Consider the following 20,959-nt stretch of genomic DNA (forward strand, 5'->3'; position numbering starts at 1 on the left):
GAACAATGTCCTTTTTACAAAGATTGGATCATTAATTGGAGATTGCCCTGGGCATAGCCCATCTGAAATAAAGATACCTACTCACAGCTATTTCAATATTTCCACAAGAAAATGGGCTGTTGTAATGGTATACAGTAAGATGGACAGTTTTCATTACTGGCCCATGTAATTAAAGGAGTTTCACTAATGGGAAATTCATCATAATTCCTGTTGGCTATCAGGCTTTGACAGGCTATTTCATTTTCAGCAATGTTTCATCTAAAAAAAACCTTCACTTTCATAAGTCGTTTTTAAACGTGACATCGGGAGCCTTAATAAAAAGGCATTAGTGTCCTTGTGTACAATGGATGTCATTCAGAGCCTCACTTAGGTAATTGGTGCCTGGGGTTTCCCCGGATTGTGTTTGCGTTGACTCATTTATAATTAAAGTAGTTTGTCATAGTCGCACAGACGCATGCCGGAGCAAGAGGATCTCACACGACTCCAGACCGCCAACACCGGTCTTGCCCTAATCTGACAGATCTTTGTGCTGATGTCGGTAATGGCATTATGTCTTTTAAATGAAGTGCTGTAGGAGTTAGTCTTTCATAAACATGGACAGAGCAAGTGGCTGTCCTTGCCTTCTCAGTACTCACAAGCGATGATGTTTCCATAGCGATTCTTGTTGCGGTTCTCGTCCTTTTTGGCCGTCTCCCATGGTGCCGTTTGCCCTTCAGCGAGGCCCTGCAATCACATAAGATGTGTCATAAACTACACATTTTAAATACACTTCATAAATACACACACACACACACACACACACACACACACACACACACACACACACACACACACACATACACACACACACACACACAAAGGGCACTTATAGAGCATATAAAGGGCTCAAGACTCAAGACTACACAGACGAACAAATAAACATGCCCCAATACACACAGGTTGTGAACACCGCGTTGAACAAAGCCCATCTCATTTTGGCTTTGGGAGTGACAATGGCAGAAAATAAACCAGGCTGGGAGAGGTTGTAGAAGCACCCAATCCGCCTCGGAGCAGATGGATAAGAGCTGGGCTTTAGACGGTCAGAGGCATCCCCAAAGGGGTGTGGGCTGTAGGACAGCTGTGTTGCAGAGACATATTGAGTGTGCATACGATACAGGGTGACGCCGTAAAAGAGCAATTACGGCAACGTGAGAGAAGAGGCTATTCACCACACAGCTATGGTCCATTTACCGGCTGGTGTCTTACTGGGCGCCAGTAAGACAGGATGCCTGAGGTGACTCCTCAGCAGACAAACATGAGAGAGAGAGAGAGAGAGAGAGAGAGAGAGAGAGAGAGAGAGAGAGAGAGAGAGAGAGAGAGAGAGAGAGAGATTGCTGCCAGTTCTCACTGTTCCATTTCACAGTGATTTTCAACGACCTCAGGCGTGGGCGAAATGTTGAACTAATTTAAAAAAGATATTCACATCTGCCATGAAGCATTTGTCACTGACACACTGATATAATGCTTTGCTTTTCTGCACATGACATTTTCTTTCCATTTCCTTGTTTTTCTCAAATAATTTTTCCGGTAACACTTTAGAATAACTACACACAATTCATCATTTATTAAGCCTTTGTTACTTATTAGTTAATGGTTTGTTCATCATTAGTAATTTCTAATTTATCATCAGTAAAGCATTTGTTCACACAGTTATACATTGTTTGTTCATAGTAAATAAGCCTTATCTTAAATATGTTTATACATTATTGTTAATACTTAATAAATTATGCAATAATATGCTTTTGATTAAGTAATATTTCCATAAGTTAACAGTTGTTACATACACATGCACTAATGATTAGTTAGGGTGAGGATACATATTTTATAAACCACTTCCTAATACTATAATTAATAATTAACTCAGGAGCTACAAATGGTTAGTTAATTATATTTTGTGAGCTCATCTAAAGTGACGACGTTTTATGCCTTGCAACACATTTACAAATAAGTTATAAAGTTTACACTTGCATTTATTCATTTAGCCGACACTTTCACCCAAAGCAACTTACACATGTCAATGAAATTAAAGGGCAAGGCCACACTGGTGGATGCCGGGGTTTGAACCCCCGACTTTATGGGTTACTGCATGTTAACCCGGCTCCCTATCCACTACACTACCTCTGCCCAGTGGTATTATATCAGTAAATTCAAAAATATAATATAGATATGTGTGTTTACTATGAACAAACCATTTTTAACTGTGTGTAAACATGATTTACAGATGAGAATTAATGTAGCAATAATGCTTTACAAATGAAGAATACAGCATTTAATAATAGTTTACAGATGTTTAATAACAGTGTGTAGTAGAAGAAAACAGAAACTCTTGTATAGTTGTAGGGGTTTCTATCTGAGCCAAGGTAGTGTACTGGATAAGGACCTGGACTAGCATGCAGTAGCCTGAAAAGTTGGGGGTTTGATTCCTGGCTTTCACTGTTATGTCAATGGCCTTCAATTTAATTGACATGTGTACGTCGCTTGTCTGCTAAATGAATGAATGTGAATGTAATCTAATAAGGAAATTATTTCATTATAAGTGGTTGTTTCATTACTTATTAAGTATAAATCATGTACTTACAAACATATTTTTTGGATAGGCTTATTTACTATGAACAAACCATTTATAATTGTGTAAACAAATGCTTTACTGATGATAAATTAGGTATGAACAAGAAATTACTAATGATGAACAAACCATTAACTAATAAGTAACAAAGGCTTAATAAATGATGAATTGTGTTTAGTTATTATAAAGTGTTAACATTTTTCCTTCTTTAAATTCGTGAAAATAATGGCGTAGATGTTGTTTTGCCAGAAGGACTATGAAAACCAACAGCCAACTGCCATTCAAAAAATTATGCACGCTTCCAGTTTGTGTGTGTGTGTGTGTGTGTGTGTGTGTGTGTGTGTGTCCCTAAGTAGAGTGGGAACATCTAAACAGAGTGGCGTTTACTCTCCATCCAAGGGCTGGCTCTCCCTCAGAGGAGCGATGCATGCTGGGAGAGCTGCGGACTGTGATTGGGGGTGGACACTACCAACCCCCATGGGAGACGCACATGAACGTCCCCCCACTTGGAAGGTATGAGTGGTCTAAGCCCCAGATCTGTCAGTGGCTTTTCGCTTCCCATTTCTTTGCTGAGCCGATGTCCACTATAAGGGATCTGACAGAGCTTCTATCATAACCACGGTGTTAGCCTGCTCCCACAAGACAAATTCGTCTGGCCCAGTTTTTTTACATGAACCAGAAGCCTCATTATAGAGTTATTAAGTAATTAGGCAACACACACACGTATTTTACTCAAAGGTAATTGTTCTGATAAACAACTATCAAATGTTCATCACCTATCATCTGCTTTCACCTCTCATCTGAGACACCTCTGCAGGGCTAACGAGAAGGAAACTGATATCTGCAGGCTTTGCTGGTGTGGGAGGAGAGACCCACATTGTAGGATTGAATGGCTGTATGCATATTTGACTATAAACAAAATCAGAGATGTTTATCTGGCACAATTGGGACATTGGCCACCTGAGTATCATCACACGCCATACTACATAGGTGTCCTGACGATTACTGAAATTGCTATGCGATCTAGGAAAACCCACCACATGGTGCAATTCTTTAATTTTTGCTCCGTTTTAACCCTCTCTGGTGAAATTTCACCAATTTAAGGTTCTGATACCATCCTAGCAACATTCTGGATACGGGTCTCGTAGCAAAATCCAGAATACCATCCTCTCAAAATCTTGGATACTATATTGCTAGGATGGTGTCAGAATCATAAGTTGGTAAAACTGCACCATGTGGTGGGCTTTCCTTGATCGCATCACAATTACACAATGTGTCGTCCCACCCCATACAGGGTTCCTACACATTTTCCATTTCAAAATTCCATACTTTTTCCATACTCAAATGTTCAAACTTCTCGGTACATTTTTCTGTCCATATTCTAGACATTGTCAATGGAGCGTTCTACTAGCATTGTGAAGAGCTGTATAATAATGTTTATTATTAACTTGGTAGGCCTTGGATACTTTTTTTGGGGGGAAGTGCTGTGTTGGAAGGTGCACTCACATTTTTAGTTCACTGTAGATACAAGCATAGCCTACATATGTTGGAGACTAGTGCACTGCTGGCAGAGCCAGAGGCCTCAGAAATCACCATAAACAATATTATTTGTTTGCAATAACAGTTTATCAGATAATGCAGTATCCATGTCTTGGTATCTTTTACAAAATCAAAAAAGTCTACCAGTGTTTTAGTCGAAAATAGCAGAGCTACGCAAACATACCAGTGCACAATGGTGTAGGGCACTTGCATAGAACAGGGGTTCTCGATTTGGTTTTGGTACCAGGGTCCCCTTGTGGGAGAGATTTTTTTTCTGAGGACCCCCATTCAATTGTATCTTGATGATGTGGACTGACAGTTAAGCTACACAACAGTAGGAATGGTTCATTATGACCTGAGTGAAGTGATTAGTACTGTAGATGCAATAGTCTGGAAACACCAATATTTCTCCATACCCTTGTTTCTTTTTTCCATACTTATCCAGACCTGGAAATTACTCAAATCAAATTCCATACTTTTCCAGGTTTTCCATACTGTGTAGGAACCCTGCCCATAGTACTTCTTTGAAGGTTTCCTGGCGATTACTTAAAGAAATCACACAATGCATGATGTACAGTATACCATGCTAGACTAGTACAAATGGCAGAGGAAGAGGAGCCATAGACCAGCAAAGCCGAGGGGACCTCTAAAGGCCCTCTACCGGCCTGTGGGCAAGAGGCACAGTCATCCCTATTGGCACTGCTACAGGTCTGGGGGGGGGGGGGGAGTTAGAGAGAGAGAGAAAGAGTTAGAGGGAGAGAGACAGAGTGAGAGAAAGAGAGAGCAAGAAAGAGAGAGAGAGAACAGAGACAGGGAAACTGGAAAAAAGGATGTAACACCCCTAAGTGACTGCCTCAGAAGGCTTATTAAGCAGTGAACTGATCAATGGATCCCCTCTATTCCGTCAGAGAGGAAGAGGATCAAGGCTATTCGGCTTCTTTCTCTTCCGATGGTAAACAGACGATAAGCCATGAAAAGAAAAAAATGTGAGAAGAAACCCAAAGAAAAGCGAGGACAAGTTTGTTCCATGGGCACACATCCGCAGCAGTGCCTCAACCTCGAGAGCCGACAACGAGCGCAAAACATCACGATCAAAGACAGAGAACAACAGAGTGGAGTTAAGCCCTACAGATAGAGACACATAGGAGACAATGGCTCATCTGAACATGATGAAAACATGCTTCCCCCAAGCTTACAGGACAGACAGACCGACCGACACACAGAGAGAGAGACAGAAAGAGAGAGAGAGAGAGAGAGAGAGAGAGAGAGAGAGAGAGAGATAGAGAGAGAGAGAAAGAGAGAGAGAGACAGCTTAATACGGCTGAGATATACAGTACATCTCATTTTGTCAATGAAGTGAAATGTACAGTTGACTATACATATATGTAAGAGTGGTCTGGTGGATTTTCCACCACAATGCAACAGCACCTGGAGAAATCTGACTGACTCTCTAACTTCAAAGAGTTTAGGCAATGGGATTACATTGCTGACTGCTTGCTGCTGGTGAAGATAAGCACATTAGTGTGAGTATGGGTGTGGAAAAAGGTGGAAAACCCCATAATAGATCTATAGATCTCTTCAGAAAAAACATCGAGCATTAGTAAATCAATGTGCACTTTAAAAAGCCTTACTTCCTAAAATTAGTGTGCCCTTTAAAAGTCTGTATAAGCAACAGCACTCAAGCGTTACAAAAGATGAATGTGCTGCTTCTAATGAAGAGCAAGAGGGCAAATCAGGTTCACCTATCCAATAAGCCTTGTGTTTACCAACTTAAAGATGAGACATTATGAGTCATGTCAAGGTTACGGTGCATCACACACAGCGCCTTTGTTCGGTGTTTGCAAACCCAGTCTCCAGACGCCCAGCGTGGTTGGCGCGCGGGCACCCCTCTGGCTTCTTTAAGTGCTTGGAGTATCTATCATTTCCAGTTGTTAATGAGAGTGGGGTGGGTAGAGAGGTGGCTAATTATGCGGCGCCTCGTGCGCAGAACGGCACACCCCCCGCAGCGCCAGCGTTCATCTCTCCTTTTACTTCGCACTTACAGGCCAGGCACTTTTTTTTTTCCTTCAAAAGAAAAACAAAACGCCCCTAATGGAAGCTCTTTTATCTGAAATCTGTGAAATGTTTTTTTTTTTTTTTTTGTGTAAGCTATAAATATTCTTAAAAGAGAGAATGAAGGGAAGGGGGGAGAAACAGAGGGGGAGATGGAGAGAGAAATAGAGAGAGCGATGGAGGAGGAGAGGAAGAGAAGAGAGTGGAAGTGAGTCACTGACGGAGACAAATACAGAGAGGAGAGAGAGAGAAAAGAAAAGTGAGAGAGAGAGAAAGAGAGAGAGAAGAATGAGAAAGAGAAATAGAGAGGAGAGAGAGAAAGAGAGAGAGAGAGAAGAAAAGTGAGAGAGAGAGAAGAGTGAGATAGAAAGAGAGAGAGAAAAAAAGTGAGAGAGAGAGAAAGAAAGAGAGAGGAGAGAGAAGAATGAAAGAGAGAGGAGAGAGTGAGAGAGGATGAGTGCTCCCACTCTCTCTGGTCCCCTGACAGAGTGGGAGATGAGATGTGGGGAGTGGAGAGTGAGCGTAGGAGGCGGTGGGTCCCTGGACACCGGCAGCCGAGACAGACTCCTGGGCCCGTGAGAGAGCCAGCCGAGCCTCTTCCTCCCCCGCAGCATCATGAACATCATCATCATTACCGCCCTCCTCATCCTCACACGCATCTCTCGCCGGCTGCCGTCCGTCCGGGATGAAAGACGGCCGACTTAATGAGGGTATTCAGGCAACGGGAGAGAGAGGGAGACAAGGCCCGACAAAACGTGAGCGACGCTCCACGCAAGGGAGCTTTACCGGGACAGCAAAGACGGCTCGACTCGGATATGTTTCATTAGTTCCATCATCATGTGCTGCTGAAGATGCCCCCGACTGCTGGAGATGATTAACAGTTGTCCCTTCCGATGACGGGCAGAAGGACGAGTTCCAGCTGTCTGATTCGTCCGGGTGGCGGCGTGTCAGACGCAGGACACGCGAGAGTCCATCATCAGTGGCTGCTTGCATCCTCGGCTGTCATCGTCACGCTAACACTGATGCTCGGCCTCCTTGGAATATTCCACAATATTCGTTTCTTGCTCCATCCCACTCCCTCCCATTCCCCCCTCTTCCTCTCTTTCTGCTCCATCTCTGTCCTTCTCTCTCACCTTTTCTCTCTCTCTCTCTCCTTCCCTCTCTCTCTCTCTCTCTCTCTCTCTCTCCAGCTCTCTGTGCTGTGCAGCTGTCAAATGGTGATTAATGGGCTGATTATGCTGACAAACACACACACAGGTGGCCGTGATCAGCTTTTATCATAGACCTGGATCTTCCTCTCTCCATCACTCTCTTTATCTCCTGCACACACACACACACAGACATAGACACACACACACACACACACACACACAATTGCTCTGGACACAGCACATCCAGGCACAAACATACCCTTCAACAAAATCACACACACACCTCCACATCTTGCCTGGCTTGCTAGAACGTTCAGAGGACGTTACAGAACTGTGTGGCTTCTCTTCAAAGAAAAAATGGTTGCGGAAAATTCCTCGGCGCAAGTGGATGAAGACGTCACGTCAAAAAAACCGGAGGCTTTCCTGGCAAACACTAAGCCTTGTCGCTGAACAATAGGCAGTGTCACACGCCTGTCTCTCTCACGGAGGCCCACTCTTGTCCCCCCAAGTCACGATCCACTTGGCTCCACTCCGCACCCGGGACTGCATGCCAAGTCACCACGTTCTCCCCCCCCCCCCCCACCGACTGAATGAATAAAAACAAAAATATGACCTTTATATTTCATATGAAGCGGCGTGCTGGCAGCCCGGGCAAGAGGACTGAACTGCACGTGCCAAAGGGGTGCCAACTTCATTTGCTATGGGTCGGCGCGAGGAGGAGGAGGAGGAGGAGGAGGAGGAGGAGGAGGGAGGGTGGGAGCGATAACAAAAAGGCGTTATAAAAATGTCCTCCGTGATGAATGACCCTTTAAATAAGAAGCACAATTGCTGGCTTTATCAGCACAGGCACAGTGAGAGTGAGGCACAGGCTATGCATCTAGTGTTTATGGCTGTGCCCAGACGGAGGCAGCGGGCTCAGGCAGCCAGGCAGGCAGGCAAGCAGGTGGAGGCACGAGGCCACCATCCACTCCCACACCCGGGAGGGCACGCAGACTTCAGGACCTCACCCTTAGCCCCAACGCAAACAGATATCGCCCCCCTCTCCGCCCACACACACACACACACACACACACACACACACACACACACCCAAACCTGCTCTGAGGTACTGCAGCAAAGGGAGGAACGGGTTCATTCTACTTTACAGCAGGAGAAGACAGTAGAAGACACACAACCAAATGAATGTGCATTTGCACAGCATTCCCTTCCTGTACTGTGAAATGATCCCACAGATGTGGGATGGTCCATTGTGGATTACTTTGGTCCAAGCGGATGGGCAGGGATTTTTTTCTTTAGCTTTGTTTTGTTTTGTAGTAGTGGGAGGGAAATTGTATGGTTTGAGTAAGATGAGGACTGTGGCCTGTCTTCCATATCAAAGGCTGCACAAATACATCTGTGGCTTAACTTGCTTCTTATTCCTCTTTAGTTATAAAAAAGGAGTCCCAGCTTCAAAAGATAACATTTGGTGCAGGAAGAGTGGCGGAGAGCATTGAAGGAATTTACATTGTATCATCTCATTGTATTGGTGACATTACACACAATGAACTCTTAGAAAGAAACACTTTCTAGAAAAGCAGTGTTGAACTGTAAGACCTACATTACAAGAGCTATGAACTCTTAAGCTTTATAGATGATGGTGATGTATCTGTGCAGACAGTGTTGTATAGAGTTGGCCAGCATTTATCACTTTAAAAAAAAAACACTGTGTTTGTTTAACAATCAATACTAATGCCTTTTAAACAGGCTTTCTATAAATATTTGATCAGTGCATAAAAACTGACTTCGGAGTGGATGTCTTCAGTTTTTCTTTTACAGAGTTTAAATGCTAATACTATACTGTCCGCTGTTTAAATGCTAATACTATACTGTCCGCTAGGAATTTATTACAATACAGATATTGATATGTTGCATCCTATAGTATATAAGAACACTAGAACGTACTGTCTAGTAAGATGACAGGAAGTAGATGCATAGATACATATAGCCTACTTCATGTTATGAAATGTGTGTGTGTGTTTGTGTGTGTGTGTGTGTGTGTGTGTGTGTGTGTGTGTGTGTGTGTGTGTGTGTGTGTGTGTTGGTTCATTTGTGTGTGTGTGTGTGTGTGTGTGTGTGTGTGTGTGTGTATCTATCCATCATTAAACTATGTGAATGCACTAATGCACAGAGACAGAATGACTTCAGTATTTGAGCTTCTTCATCTACCAACATGTCTTCCACAGACTGCGACTAAAGGGCATATTAGACGTTACACATGCCAAGCAAATATAATACCACTATCATGCTTTGTCCAGCATTAGAAGCTGTATCAGCACAATTCGATTCACTGCATACAGTCCTTGCTGCCTCCACAGGAGGGTAATTATTACCCAACAGTCCTACCTCGTACTCCTCCTTGAAGCCGTAGCCCTGGCCACACTTCATCTGGGTGATGTGCTGGAGCAGGTCGGCCACGCGGATGGCCGGCTGGAACTGGCCCGCCTGGTAGGACATCTCCACGGACTCGCAGCCGCCGTACGGGTACGTCTGGATGGTCAGGGAGGGCTGGGCCATCTCACTGTGGCTGCTGTCTGTGGGTGGAGAAGAGAGAGAGAGAGAGAGGGGGGGGGGGAGGAGGGAATCACAGAAATTTAAAGAAGGGTACTGTTGAGCGCTGGATTTGCAAGGGGAAGAGAAACAGGGCTGAGAAAGGCAGAGCTACTCTCCTGTATTTTCGGTTCCCACGATCTGAATAAGCTAAAGAAATAAATAAAAAAACATTGAAGGAAAAGCTACTTTTCACCCCAAAGTGAAGCACTTGCGTTTTTCCAATTCACGACTCACAGTTCAGATTCTACTTAACACTTCTGCATTTCCACCTTCAACTTCTATTCCTCGGAGCGCAGTGCGTTGCTAGACAACCATGGGCCACGACTCAAGTCAAGTCAATCACACGCGGAGGCAGAAGTTAAACGACTATTCCAAGTGACACTTTCCCATCCCGATGTGATTGGTCTGAAAGACATTCCAGTAATAGACTCTTCACCGAGATTAGGATAGGGTGGATTGAAACAGTTCTATAGCCGCTAATGAGTCCATTAGGATGAGCAGAGAGAGATAAATGGGGGAGAAATTCTCTGCATGACACACATTAAATACTTAAAGTACCATCGCCAATATAGAGTAGGGAAGGGGTATTGGGGGGGTGATACAAGTCCATGTTTTATTAATGGCACTATTTGCATCTTAATTATCTTGAAAATTCATTACACACTTAAAGTGATTCTCTACTCAAAAAGTATAATCCATTCCAAACATCCGCGGCGACAATGTAATGAATTATGAGTAATTTTCCATGACGTCTTAGCGCGATGTTGCTTGGAGTGGTACTGTATGTGCGAGCCAGTCGAGCGAGGGAGTGAGGGAGTGAGGGAGCCACGGGACAGCAGGCGAGGGGTATTAGTGCAGTCATTGTATGGCGAGGGAAACAATTATGTTGTTGACATTTTCCGTCTGAATAAGGCGGCCAGTGAGAGGCAGTGGACAAACAAAACCTGCAGTGACCAGAGTGAGATTAGAGAACACGGCACTTGAGAACCCCAACTGAAGGCGGCCCGAAGAGCTGCAGAACCCCTGGAAAGTCGCTCTTTCTCTCCCACAATTGGAGTGTGTACTGAATGCCAAAGATAATGACAGCGGGTGAAGCAAACCACTCGAAAAGACGCCATTGTTTACATGAATGTGTGTCTGTTATAAACAAACATCTCCACGGCGTGTTGCTTCAGCTGCCTCATTACGGCTGCTTCTTCCACGACATCCCATCGTAACAGGCTGCGTTTCACTCTTTACATATTAGTCACAAAAAGCCCCTGTCTCCTGCACTACTAGTAGCGCCCACACCGCCTCCTACCCCGCATCCTACCCCACCTCCTCCACCATCAGAACTCCACATGCTGAGAGGTGAGGGTAAACATGCCACATGTGTGCCGCTGCTAGCAGAGGTCTCTGTAGCCGGGCATGTCTGCGCAGCAGGAGAGGGGTTAGATGAGGTCGAGTGGGAAGGGACCGGGTGGAGAGGGTGTGTGTCTGTGTGTGTGTGCTTGTGTGTGTGTGTGTGTGTGTATGTGTTGTGTGTGTTTGTATGTATGTTATGTATGTATGTATGTGTGTGTGTGTGTGTGTGTGTGTGTGTGTGTGTGTGTGTGTGTGTGTGTGTGTGTGTGTGTGTGTGTGTGTGTGTGTGGGGTGGAGGGTGTTGTTTCAGTAGCAGCTACATCGGCAGTCGAGCCGGTGCAGAATACCCCAGAGCCCAAGAGAGGATTCTCTCCATCCACCCCTACGCCATCCATCTCACCACACCCACCCACCTTCAGCCCTCTCAGCGCTGCCTTAATTCATTATTCATGTGTTTTTGTCTCACTTGGCGGCAGGGTATCACTCTGAGGCAGCCCATTGGGCATATTATGTTGTAAATATAACCAAAGGCCAGGCTCTCGCTAACGTCGGAGCCACTGAAATATCGAGCCACTAAGTCTTAGGGCCTGAACTGAAGGTCAAATATGCATTTAGCAAGGCGTCATACGCATTTATTTTCTTTACGTAAAGGTTTTCATTTAGAAACGTCAGACGGATTAAGATATCCTAATACAAATGGTTTGATTTAGTGACCTTGGAGGGAAACTACTTTGGGGTCTCAATGGCACGTTTATTTCATTGACTCTTATCGGTGAGCGGAGTTTAATAAAGACCCACATGCTCAGTGATTTTCTGACATAAGTGAGCTGTCAGGCTGACACGGACGGGGCACATTTGAGCATATTAAGCAGTCCCCCCCAGAGCACGGTCACCTTAGTGAAATCTGGGCGCTGCTTGCGCACTGTGTGACCAGAATAGAAAACACTGAATATCAAAGCTGGAGACCCAGTACACAGCAGAGGAGGGAACCAGGAAATAGCAACCAGTCCTGATGGCACAGCTCCATATACACTGTACACACAGACGTACAGAAGTAATCTGAGGTTACAGACTACATACATACAGTATATATATATCACTGTCACTGATGTCACACTCCATATGAATGATGATGGCTTGCACTGGATAGAAGGTGAGGAGGGATGGAGAGGATTGATAGACGGTTGATAGCCTATCTGCCTTAATGTACGGGAGTTGTAGATGTGTCAATAGCGCTGTTGCGCTTTCGTAGCCTATCTGCCTTAATGTATGGGAGTTGTAGATGTGTCAATAGTGCTGTTGCGCTTTTCGTTTCGATACAGTCAGACACGCTCATAGACCTGATATCGTTGTAAGTTTCATTTAAAAATCACATTGAAGGAAGCGCAGATGGAGAGTTAGCACGAGAAAGGCATGTGTGACATTAGAGCATGAGATGTGTCAATTGTGTGAGTCCAGCACTGTTTTTTGGTGGGCAGCTGCTCTCCACTCTTTCCGCCACAGAATCTTATAGTGCTACACAGTACCGGACCATACTGGCCTACAGGGTGCTGACCCTGATTCATACACTCTCTAAATAAATGCAGATGGCTGTTATAGAAATAAGTGTGCTCTTTTTAATGTGTTGCACTTTTAGAACAGTCCCCAACATTAGCAGATGACTTCATCCCAGCTACTGCGGAAGGTCCAGAGTAATGAGTGGTGCAGAGACCACATTAAGCTCAATTATCTCCACAGTCACTTTATCACTAAACAACGCTGTTGCCTTCCATTAACACTGATAATCAGCCAAGGCAAAATACATCTGACAGCCCCTTTAGAAGGGAACAAGAAGATGATTTTATATTAGGCTAAAATGCTCCACAGTCACACAGGCTAAATAATAGTGTTAAAAGACTTTGACGTAACATATTGAACCTCTGAGGAACAGTTTTGGTAATACATGCTTTGAAAATTTACTTTGGCATGTCTGTGCCTGTCACTGCACAATATTACAACCAGACAAGTGACTTTACAGTGTCATTATCACAAAGTGAACATCCAGATATCAGAAACATTATCGAAACATAAACAATATCAGAGATATTTTATATAAAGAATACTAATATATTGTACCCCTGTACTTTTTACTGACTTACAAAAACAGTTGTATTAAAGACTTGTATACTTGTAATGCTATTAACTGTAAAATAGTACTAGTTACTAAGCCCGGTTATAGGCACTCTTAACAAGATTTGCCAATCTTTTAACAAGATTCCCCCACTGTTTGAGAAGTGCATTAATAGAAGGAATTCTGTAGAAAAAGAGGTCTTTGCATTTCAAATTTGGGGGGGGGGGGCGGAGCAGGGAGAGAGCAGGAGAGAGACAGAGAGAGAGAAATAAAGAGAGAGAGAGAGAGAGAGAGAGAGAGAGAGAGAGAGAGAGAGAGAGAGAGAGAGAGAGAGAGAAAAGAGGGGGGGGGGCAGAAGTGCCGTTCGTCATGTTATGAGAGGTGTGCCATCAAAATTATTTTGGAAATGTTCAAAAGGTCAAAAGAAATATAACATGTTGACTTATTACAGACTGTGTTAACTTATTAAAGACTATACTTGTAATAGGCCTACTATTATTTGCAAATACTACTAGTCTGGTGAGATTAATTTAAGGAATATAAAGTGCTGACTTTGCCGTATAATGCATGTAAAAGCCCTTTTGAACAACCAGCTGGATGGACTGCAGTGAAATGAGGCCAGTCCCACTGCGAGTTCTCACTTCCCGTCCGAGAGAAAGCTCTCTTCTCCTCCTGAAACTGATCCCTCGCTCAGGCCAGCCATTAATCCAGCACAGAGCGCCCACTGTCTCACCTGCATGACAGCCCCTGGTCCAGCCCATGGCACTGATGAGAGAGGGAAGGAGAGAGAGAAAGGGGGGGGGAGAGGAAGAGAGAGAGAGAGAGACAGGGTGCCAGAGCCTCTCAACTGTTCTCTCTCTCCCACTCCTCTCTTTCTCTCTCTCCCTCTCCATCTCTCCCACTCCTCTCTCTCTTTACCTCTCCATCTGTCCCACTCCTCACTTTTTCTCTCTACCTCTCACACTTATCTCTCTCTCTCTCGCACTTCTCTCCATCTCTTTCCTGTTGCCCTTCCCCTTGTTTCTTAGTCACCAAAGCTCCTTTCGTTCTCATCCCATATCAATTTTGGGTCCCCAGTCTCCTCTCCCCATTTCCCTGGCCATGCATATCTACACCCCAAAACTGGCTCTCTCATCCTTTGTCTCTCTGGTGAAATAATACAAAAATAAAACACTTGCAGTTTAGGTGTGAATAACAAGTCACACCCAAGCAATGGATGGTGCAGAGTGATTCTGCCTAAAAATTCACGTCTGTATGAGACGGGAAATAGTGGCATGAAACAGAGCGAGAGAGAGAGAGATAGAGAGAGAGAGAGAGAGAGAGAGAGAGAGAGAGAGAGAGAGAGAAAGAGAGCAAGAAAGAGCAAGAGAGAGAGAGAGAGTGAATTAAGGACAGAGGCTACATGGATTAATGTATTCAAACACTGTCTCCTCTTCAAATAGGTGTAATGTTTCAGAGTATACTTCAGTGCTGGCTTGTTTTAAGCTTCTTTGCAAGAGTGGAAGCTAATGAATACCCTGTTGATTCTCAGAAATCAGATGGTTCAACATGTGCTGCAAACTCCCATGGCTTCATTTCACATGAAAAGTTCAACACACAAAGAGAGTAAAAAAAAAAGCGTGTCTGCTTTTGAGTGTGAAAATTGTTACCATGGTAATTATACCAGACTGCCGTAACCACAGGCTGTAACCACCTCACAAGTGAAATCTTCCTTACAGTTAAAGTAGTGACTTCATTATGTCTGATAATGATTGCACACCATCAAAACAACAGTGATGCTTTTTGTTATATTAGTGCCTTTGGGGAATTATGGAGCTAAACTGATAGCCTAGCAAGAACAATTAATTCTACACCATTAATAGTTAATTTATTATATCTAATAATCATTCTTCATCATCTTTTTTCGAAACATTTGCTAATTTTGACTTTTGACAATTAGTTTGCATTTTTGGAATTATAGAACTAAACTACCATCCTGTTATGAGGAAGTAATTCCACACTGCCACTTCCAGTCCTAACTCTCTCTCCTCCAGTGCTTTATTCTGCGTGTCTGCCGGTGCTGCCACAGTGATGGCAGCCTGGGATGAATAGGCAAAGCTAAATTATTGACTGCAAGGATGATTATGGCATGTACCCCAGGCAATTTACAGATGTCTTACAGTACAAATTTACCACTGAAATCAATAAACGCCTTTAATGATCCAGACCACGTTGACAGCCCCTACCCCCAACACCCCCCCTCCACCCCCCGCCTCCTTGTTCTCCTCTTCCTCCTCCTCATTTTGCTTCTCTCCCTTCTGGTCTAACAGCACGATGCCGGTGTTTACTTTGCTCAGTGTGAGCCTGAGAGATGAGACCCACAGAACATATAGGACACACAGCACGGTAACACTGCTCAAGTCAACAGTAGGGCTGTGGGAACATCCTGCTAGCATGGCAGAGAGAGAGACAGAGAGAGAGAGAGGGAGAGAAAAGGAGACCGAGATAGAGAGAGAGAGAAAAAGAGAGACAGAGAGGGAGAGGGAGAGAGAAGGAGAGAGAGGGAGAAAGAGCGAAAGGGAGACAGACAGAGAGAGATAGGGAGAGAGACAGAGAAGAGGAGACAGAGAGAAGGAGAGAGGGTGAGAGATAGAGAGGAGGAGAGAGAGAGGGAGAGACAGGGAGAGAGAAAGAGAGAGAAAGAGAGAGAGAGAGAGAGAGAGAGAGAGAGAGAGAGAGAGGGAGAGAGAGAGAGAGAGAGAGGGAGAGAGAGAGACTCTTTCTTTGCAGAGACTGGCATCCCAGATTTGTGTGACAGGGCTGTGGACATGAGCCGGGGCACCTCCAGACTAGCTCCAGATGGTCAGCACACACACCCAGGCTGAGCCAAATAAAACAGCGCTACCAGACCAGCTCTCTGACTGAGGGCGCGAATCAAGCACTGGCGGCCTCCTGGACACTGGGCGAGAGGAAGAGAGGGCAGCGGGAGGGAGGTGGGCGGTGTGTGTGCGATGGCACAAAAGTGGCACACGAGAAAGAAACCAACAACAACATCAGACTCCTCCAAGCGGAGTCAAAGCTGTTTGGCGAAGGAGGGATCAACCTGCTCCTCCTCAGAAAGAAGAGAAGATGGGGGCTTTGGGGGAGGACGGTGGGGTGCGGGGAGTGGGCAACAGTAAGTACTAGGAAATGGGTCTGACATTTCCAGATGCCTTGCGTGCGCTCAGCCAAGGTGAATCCGGGGATGTCGTTCCTGCAGACCTCGGCCGGACTCAAATACGTAAATTAGCATTCAGCCATTTCCAGAGGAAGCGGCCTGTTTCTAATCAAATTTCCCAGTATTCAATTAAAGCCGGCAGCCTCTGTTTGCTAAGTGCGCTGTCAATCTCACGCCGGGTTCTGTCAACAGGACATTTCTGCGTAAAGAACGTGGCACATGTGGACTTATGGTAATGACAAACTAAAATAAACCCTCCCTACCGCAAACCCCCCGTCGAGTCAAAAACAAGGACACATGCACCGAAGGTCATGGCAGCAATTATCCTGTCAGGAAGTTATTAGAGGGACTTACCTAACGACGCAGTTGCAGGGACAGGTTCTTTGGACACTAAAAGAGACAAGAAAGGGAAGGACATGAGTTACAGCTTACTTACAGCTTTTATTTTTCACTTTCTAATCCACCAGCACACAGACAAAAATCCTCCTTTAAATTAGGTTATCGTCCACAGACGGGCCCTTTGTAGGCAATAGATCTGGCTTAAAAATATACATTTTTCATTTTACACGTCTTCTAGTGAGTGTGGGTGTGCTTTGGGGAAAAGGGAGAGTCTGGAGGCCCACTCTCGTAGGTGAGGGGTTGTTTGAAGGTTATCCACAGGAGTGCAGGCTCTGTACCTGAGTAGTAGGAGTTGAGGAGAGTTTTGCTTTGAAGAGTTTTGCCCTGGACAGAGAAGGAGCAGGGGGAGGAGGAGGCTGAAGGGAGGAAAACACAAGGGAGACTTTAGACACCCTCAGATGCTCACCGGTACACGCACACACACACACACACACACACACAGACGCGCACACACACACACATACACACGCACGCACACACACACACACACACACACACACACACACACACACACACACACACACTGGAAAACATACAGTACATATATATAGAGAGAGGGTGAGGATGAGAGCGAGTCCTGCATTTTTCAACAGAAGTTGGGTAAAAATGCACTAAGTCACCTGCTGTGTGCTCCTCCTTATTCTACTGTAATGAAACCAACATCAAAGCTGGATCCTGCTTAACGATCAGCAATTGATTCTGTGGGTAAGCTAAGCACACACTGAGTCAGTGCGTAATCGTGACTTATTACACGGCTCTTCATAATGCTGCAGAATGCTCGGTGGTCTGCTAATTCTCAATAACAGACCGTTGCTAAGTATAACAGACCGCTGTCAAGGAAAATGGGCTTTGTGCTTCTATTTCACGTCTTTCATATCACTACGCAAGGACTGGAACTTCATTCAAAAGTGAAAGCAGACGGTTGATCAGCTGTGTTCTAAAGAACAAGACCCCTCCGCATCCAATTCGCCCTGTCGGGACTTATTTTCCCAATAATGACCGGCGTTCTATACATTATCCCTTACTTAATGGACTTGTCTGACATCCCACAATGCATATGTATTGGCACTTAATAACGTTTAGTACCCTAAGCGTCCACTAGTCACACACTTCAGATCAAATACATGTGGGAACATCAGCAGGTGGACGTCAGAGACAAACAAAACAATATTCACGGTATCGAAACAAGACTTCACTCCCAGCACTGTGGCATTCAGAGGGCCAGAGAAGGCTGAACAGAGACTTAGACATTTGTTTATCCACATATGCCATTACACAAGACAGGTACCCAGGAAAGACATGGGTCTGCTGGGGGTCAGCTGCTTTACATGCTAATGTCCAAACATCCTGTCCTCTGTCTTTTCTCTCTCTCTATCTGTCTCTGGCCAAAAGGAGTCCATCGCATTGCACTGACAACTGTAAATGCTGTTACAGTGAGACGCACACACCAGTTAACGGCAAGGATTTTGAGGTGGCTCTCAGCTATTGATGTGCGCGTTTTACCTTGTATTAAATGCACCATTTCCTGGTGCACATCAGAGCAAACCCATGTTCATTCATGTGCATTTCATGTAAAAGAAACCCACATGAAGGTGTTACTAATTTGGTGTGGAAAAGAGTAAAATATCCAGTGTCAGGCTAAGGAGGGTGCTGGATTATGAGGGTTGGCTTTGTTAGGGTGCACATGTTGGTTGCTATGTACCCTGTATCCACAAAGGCTCAAATTCTACATCATGAGGAGAAATATTATGGGAGTGCTAGACAGAACAAGAGCAAGGGAACACTTGCTTCCACTGTGTAAAAATCTAACTTCGCCGGCCTTTATGACTCAGAAGCTGGTGGAGTCGAACATAGCCGTTGTGCCTGGGCATATTTGTAGAGCAGAGGGTTTCTGCCCTGCCTGTTTTAGATGAAGGTGAGAGATGGCATGGAAATATCTGAAGTGCTAATGCTGGTGCATAGAATAAATAGTTGTGCCCATATTGCAATAGTTCTTCATGTTCCCTCCATATTCAAAGTAGCACAACTAACCAACTGGTGAATTTCTTGTCTTCTCACCTCCCCCACTACACAGCCCTGGTGTAAAATGACTAGCGTTATCGTATCATCCAGGGTGCTTTTGCACACTGGCAGCAGTGAGTTGAGCCCCTCTGTGCAGTACGTAAGAGGCTTTTGGCTATGCCGATAAGCACTGCAAGCATGCCACTATTCATGCATACATGCCCACATTAGCGCTGAGTTCGACGAGGCATAAACAAAATACTAAGAGTCTGCAAGAAAAGGAGGAGGCAAGACAGGACTCCGAGGCCTCGTTTCGGCTTAGTGAACTCCACTTGCTCCCATTTAGCACCGGCCGGTTGGCGGTAGCAAACAGCAGGAGAGCCAGGCATCTGCTTTCTGATGACCAAATTAATAGGCGCCGGAGTGCAAGATCTGACCAGCTCTCTGTGCTGAGAGTGCGTCAGGGCACCGCGACCTCCGACCTCCCCCTGCTGATGCTGAGCATCATGGGAAGGGTATTTAACAGGCAGTCCCATCATTAATTCCAGATCACTGGAGGATCCCTGCTGGGGAGTTGTGCCCAGGGAGCCTCTAGTCAGTCCTTCTTAAGTTGGCAGAGTGGGCAGGTAAAAGGATTGTACAGACAGAAAGGGGGGGTCTCAGGAGAGGCAACCTTTCCACAGGCTCCATTAAATTGAATGCACAAACACTGGACACTCCTAATAATGCAATTATTGCATGATGCTCCACAGAACTATCTGGACGATGGGTGGGGAGCAGAGGCAGAAGAACAAAGTAGGAAACTACAGAAACAAAGAGAATGCAGGACCTCATGACCAGGGATGTAGTGGAGGCTAAATGCAAGTAAACACAGTTTATCCACCTCTGAAATTTCAGAACTAGAGTTTATCCACCTCTTTTTACAGTTTATCCACCTCTCAAAAGAGTTTATTCACCAATTGCAACATTCAAAAATCACACTGTATAATCAACATTCACAATAATGACTAATCACACTAGGAACCATTTAATACCACTGATATTGTTATAAACATTGGATAATAACCTCCAATGTTCTGAATGCCTTTTTAAAAAATCCAATACCGCATAGCAAAGTCCACCTCACCGTGACCACAGAAATCATAGTTTACCCACCTCTTATTTTACCACAACACCCCTGCCCACGACTGTGGTCAAAAATGGGCTCCAGAGAGTTAAGGCCTCCGCACGATAATCAATGGATACTACTGAATCAATGGATACTACTGTTTGGCAGTGGTGTGCGGGGTCGTATTGATGATACAAATTGGAATCTAATGTAATGGAAAGCTCCAAGTAGAGTATGCCGTTCTCATGTTGGCGCCTATGTGCAGAGGTCTTTAGAGAGAGTGTGTTAAACGGACACGAGGAGGAGGGATCAGAAGATCTAGAAGACACAACGCGAATAGATCAAACCAAAATGAGGATGGGAACTTGGGCAAACTGAGGATTTACACAGAAAGCCAGACATACTGTAGGTGGAAGTGAAACATAAGTCAAGGGAATAACACTGCTTTCATTTCTGATGTGATGTTAAATTGTGCTGAATTTGTATAAATGCCTAATGCCCAAATGCCTACAGTAAACCTGGAACTGAGGCATAAACAACGTTTTAACAGACATAATACACACTTCAAGAGCTGCTAGCTTAAATAGGTGAATTGCTGAAATTCAGACAGGAAACTGGAAACATTATGAAAATTGTCATTGGGGGTACTCACAGAAACCGTTGAGGTCCTGGCTGCTGGTGGAGAAGGGGTCGTCCTTGTGCAGGGTGCTGACCTTGCCCGTGCTCTTGTCGGCTGTGCCTACTGGGCCCATCTCCCTCTGCGTGCTGCTGCTGGCCGTCTCCTTCTGCTTTTTGGCCAGTTTCCTTCAAACGGCCCCACAGAGAGCAGAAGAGGAGGTTGACGCCCGCACAAAAGACTGGGGAG

General features: G+C 44.9%; 1 protein-coding gene across 1 annotated transcript in view; it reads right to left on the reverse strand.

The window, feature by feature from the left end:
- ptprt (protein tyrosine phosphatase receptor type T) overlaps positions 1-20,959 on the reverse strand; it is a 172,498-nt gene that overhangs the window by 25,950 nt on the left and 125,589 nt on the right. Inside the window, exons 18-22 of the mRNA XM_076268651.1 lie at positions 20,747-20,898; positions 17,264-17,341; positions 16,941-16,976; positions 9,730-9,917; positions 636-723 (exon numbers count right to left, since the gene is read on the reverse strand). Of these exons, the coding sequence (XP_076124766.1) occupies positions 636-723; positions 9,730-9,917; positions 16,941-16,976; positions 17,264-17,341; positions 20,747-20,898 (542 nt within the window). The remainder of the gene's footprint in view (positions 1-635; positions 724-9,729; positions 9,918-16,940; positions 16,977-17,263; positions 17,342-20,746; positions 20,899-20,959) is intronic.

This window comes from Alosa pseudoharengus, unplaced genomic scaffold, assembly GCF_046254945.1.
Source record: "Alosa pseudoharengus isolate Yale_2024_CS ecotype anadromous, Long Island Sound unplaced genomic scaffold, YU_APseudo_1.1 YU_APseudo_1.1_scf_5, whole genome shotgun sequence".
Lineage (NCBI taxonomy): Eukaryota > Metazoa > Chordata > Actinopteri > Clupeiformes > Clupeidae > Alosa > Alosa pseudoharengus.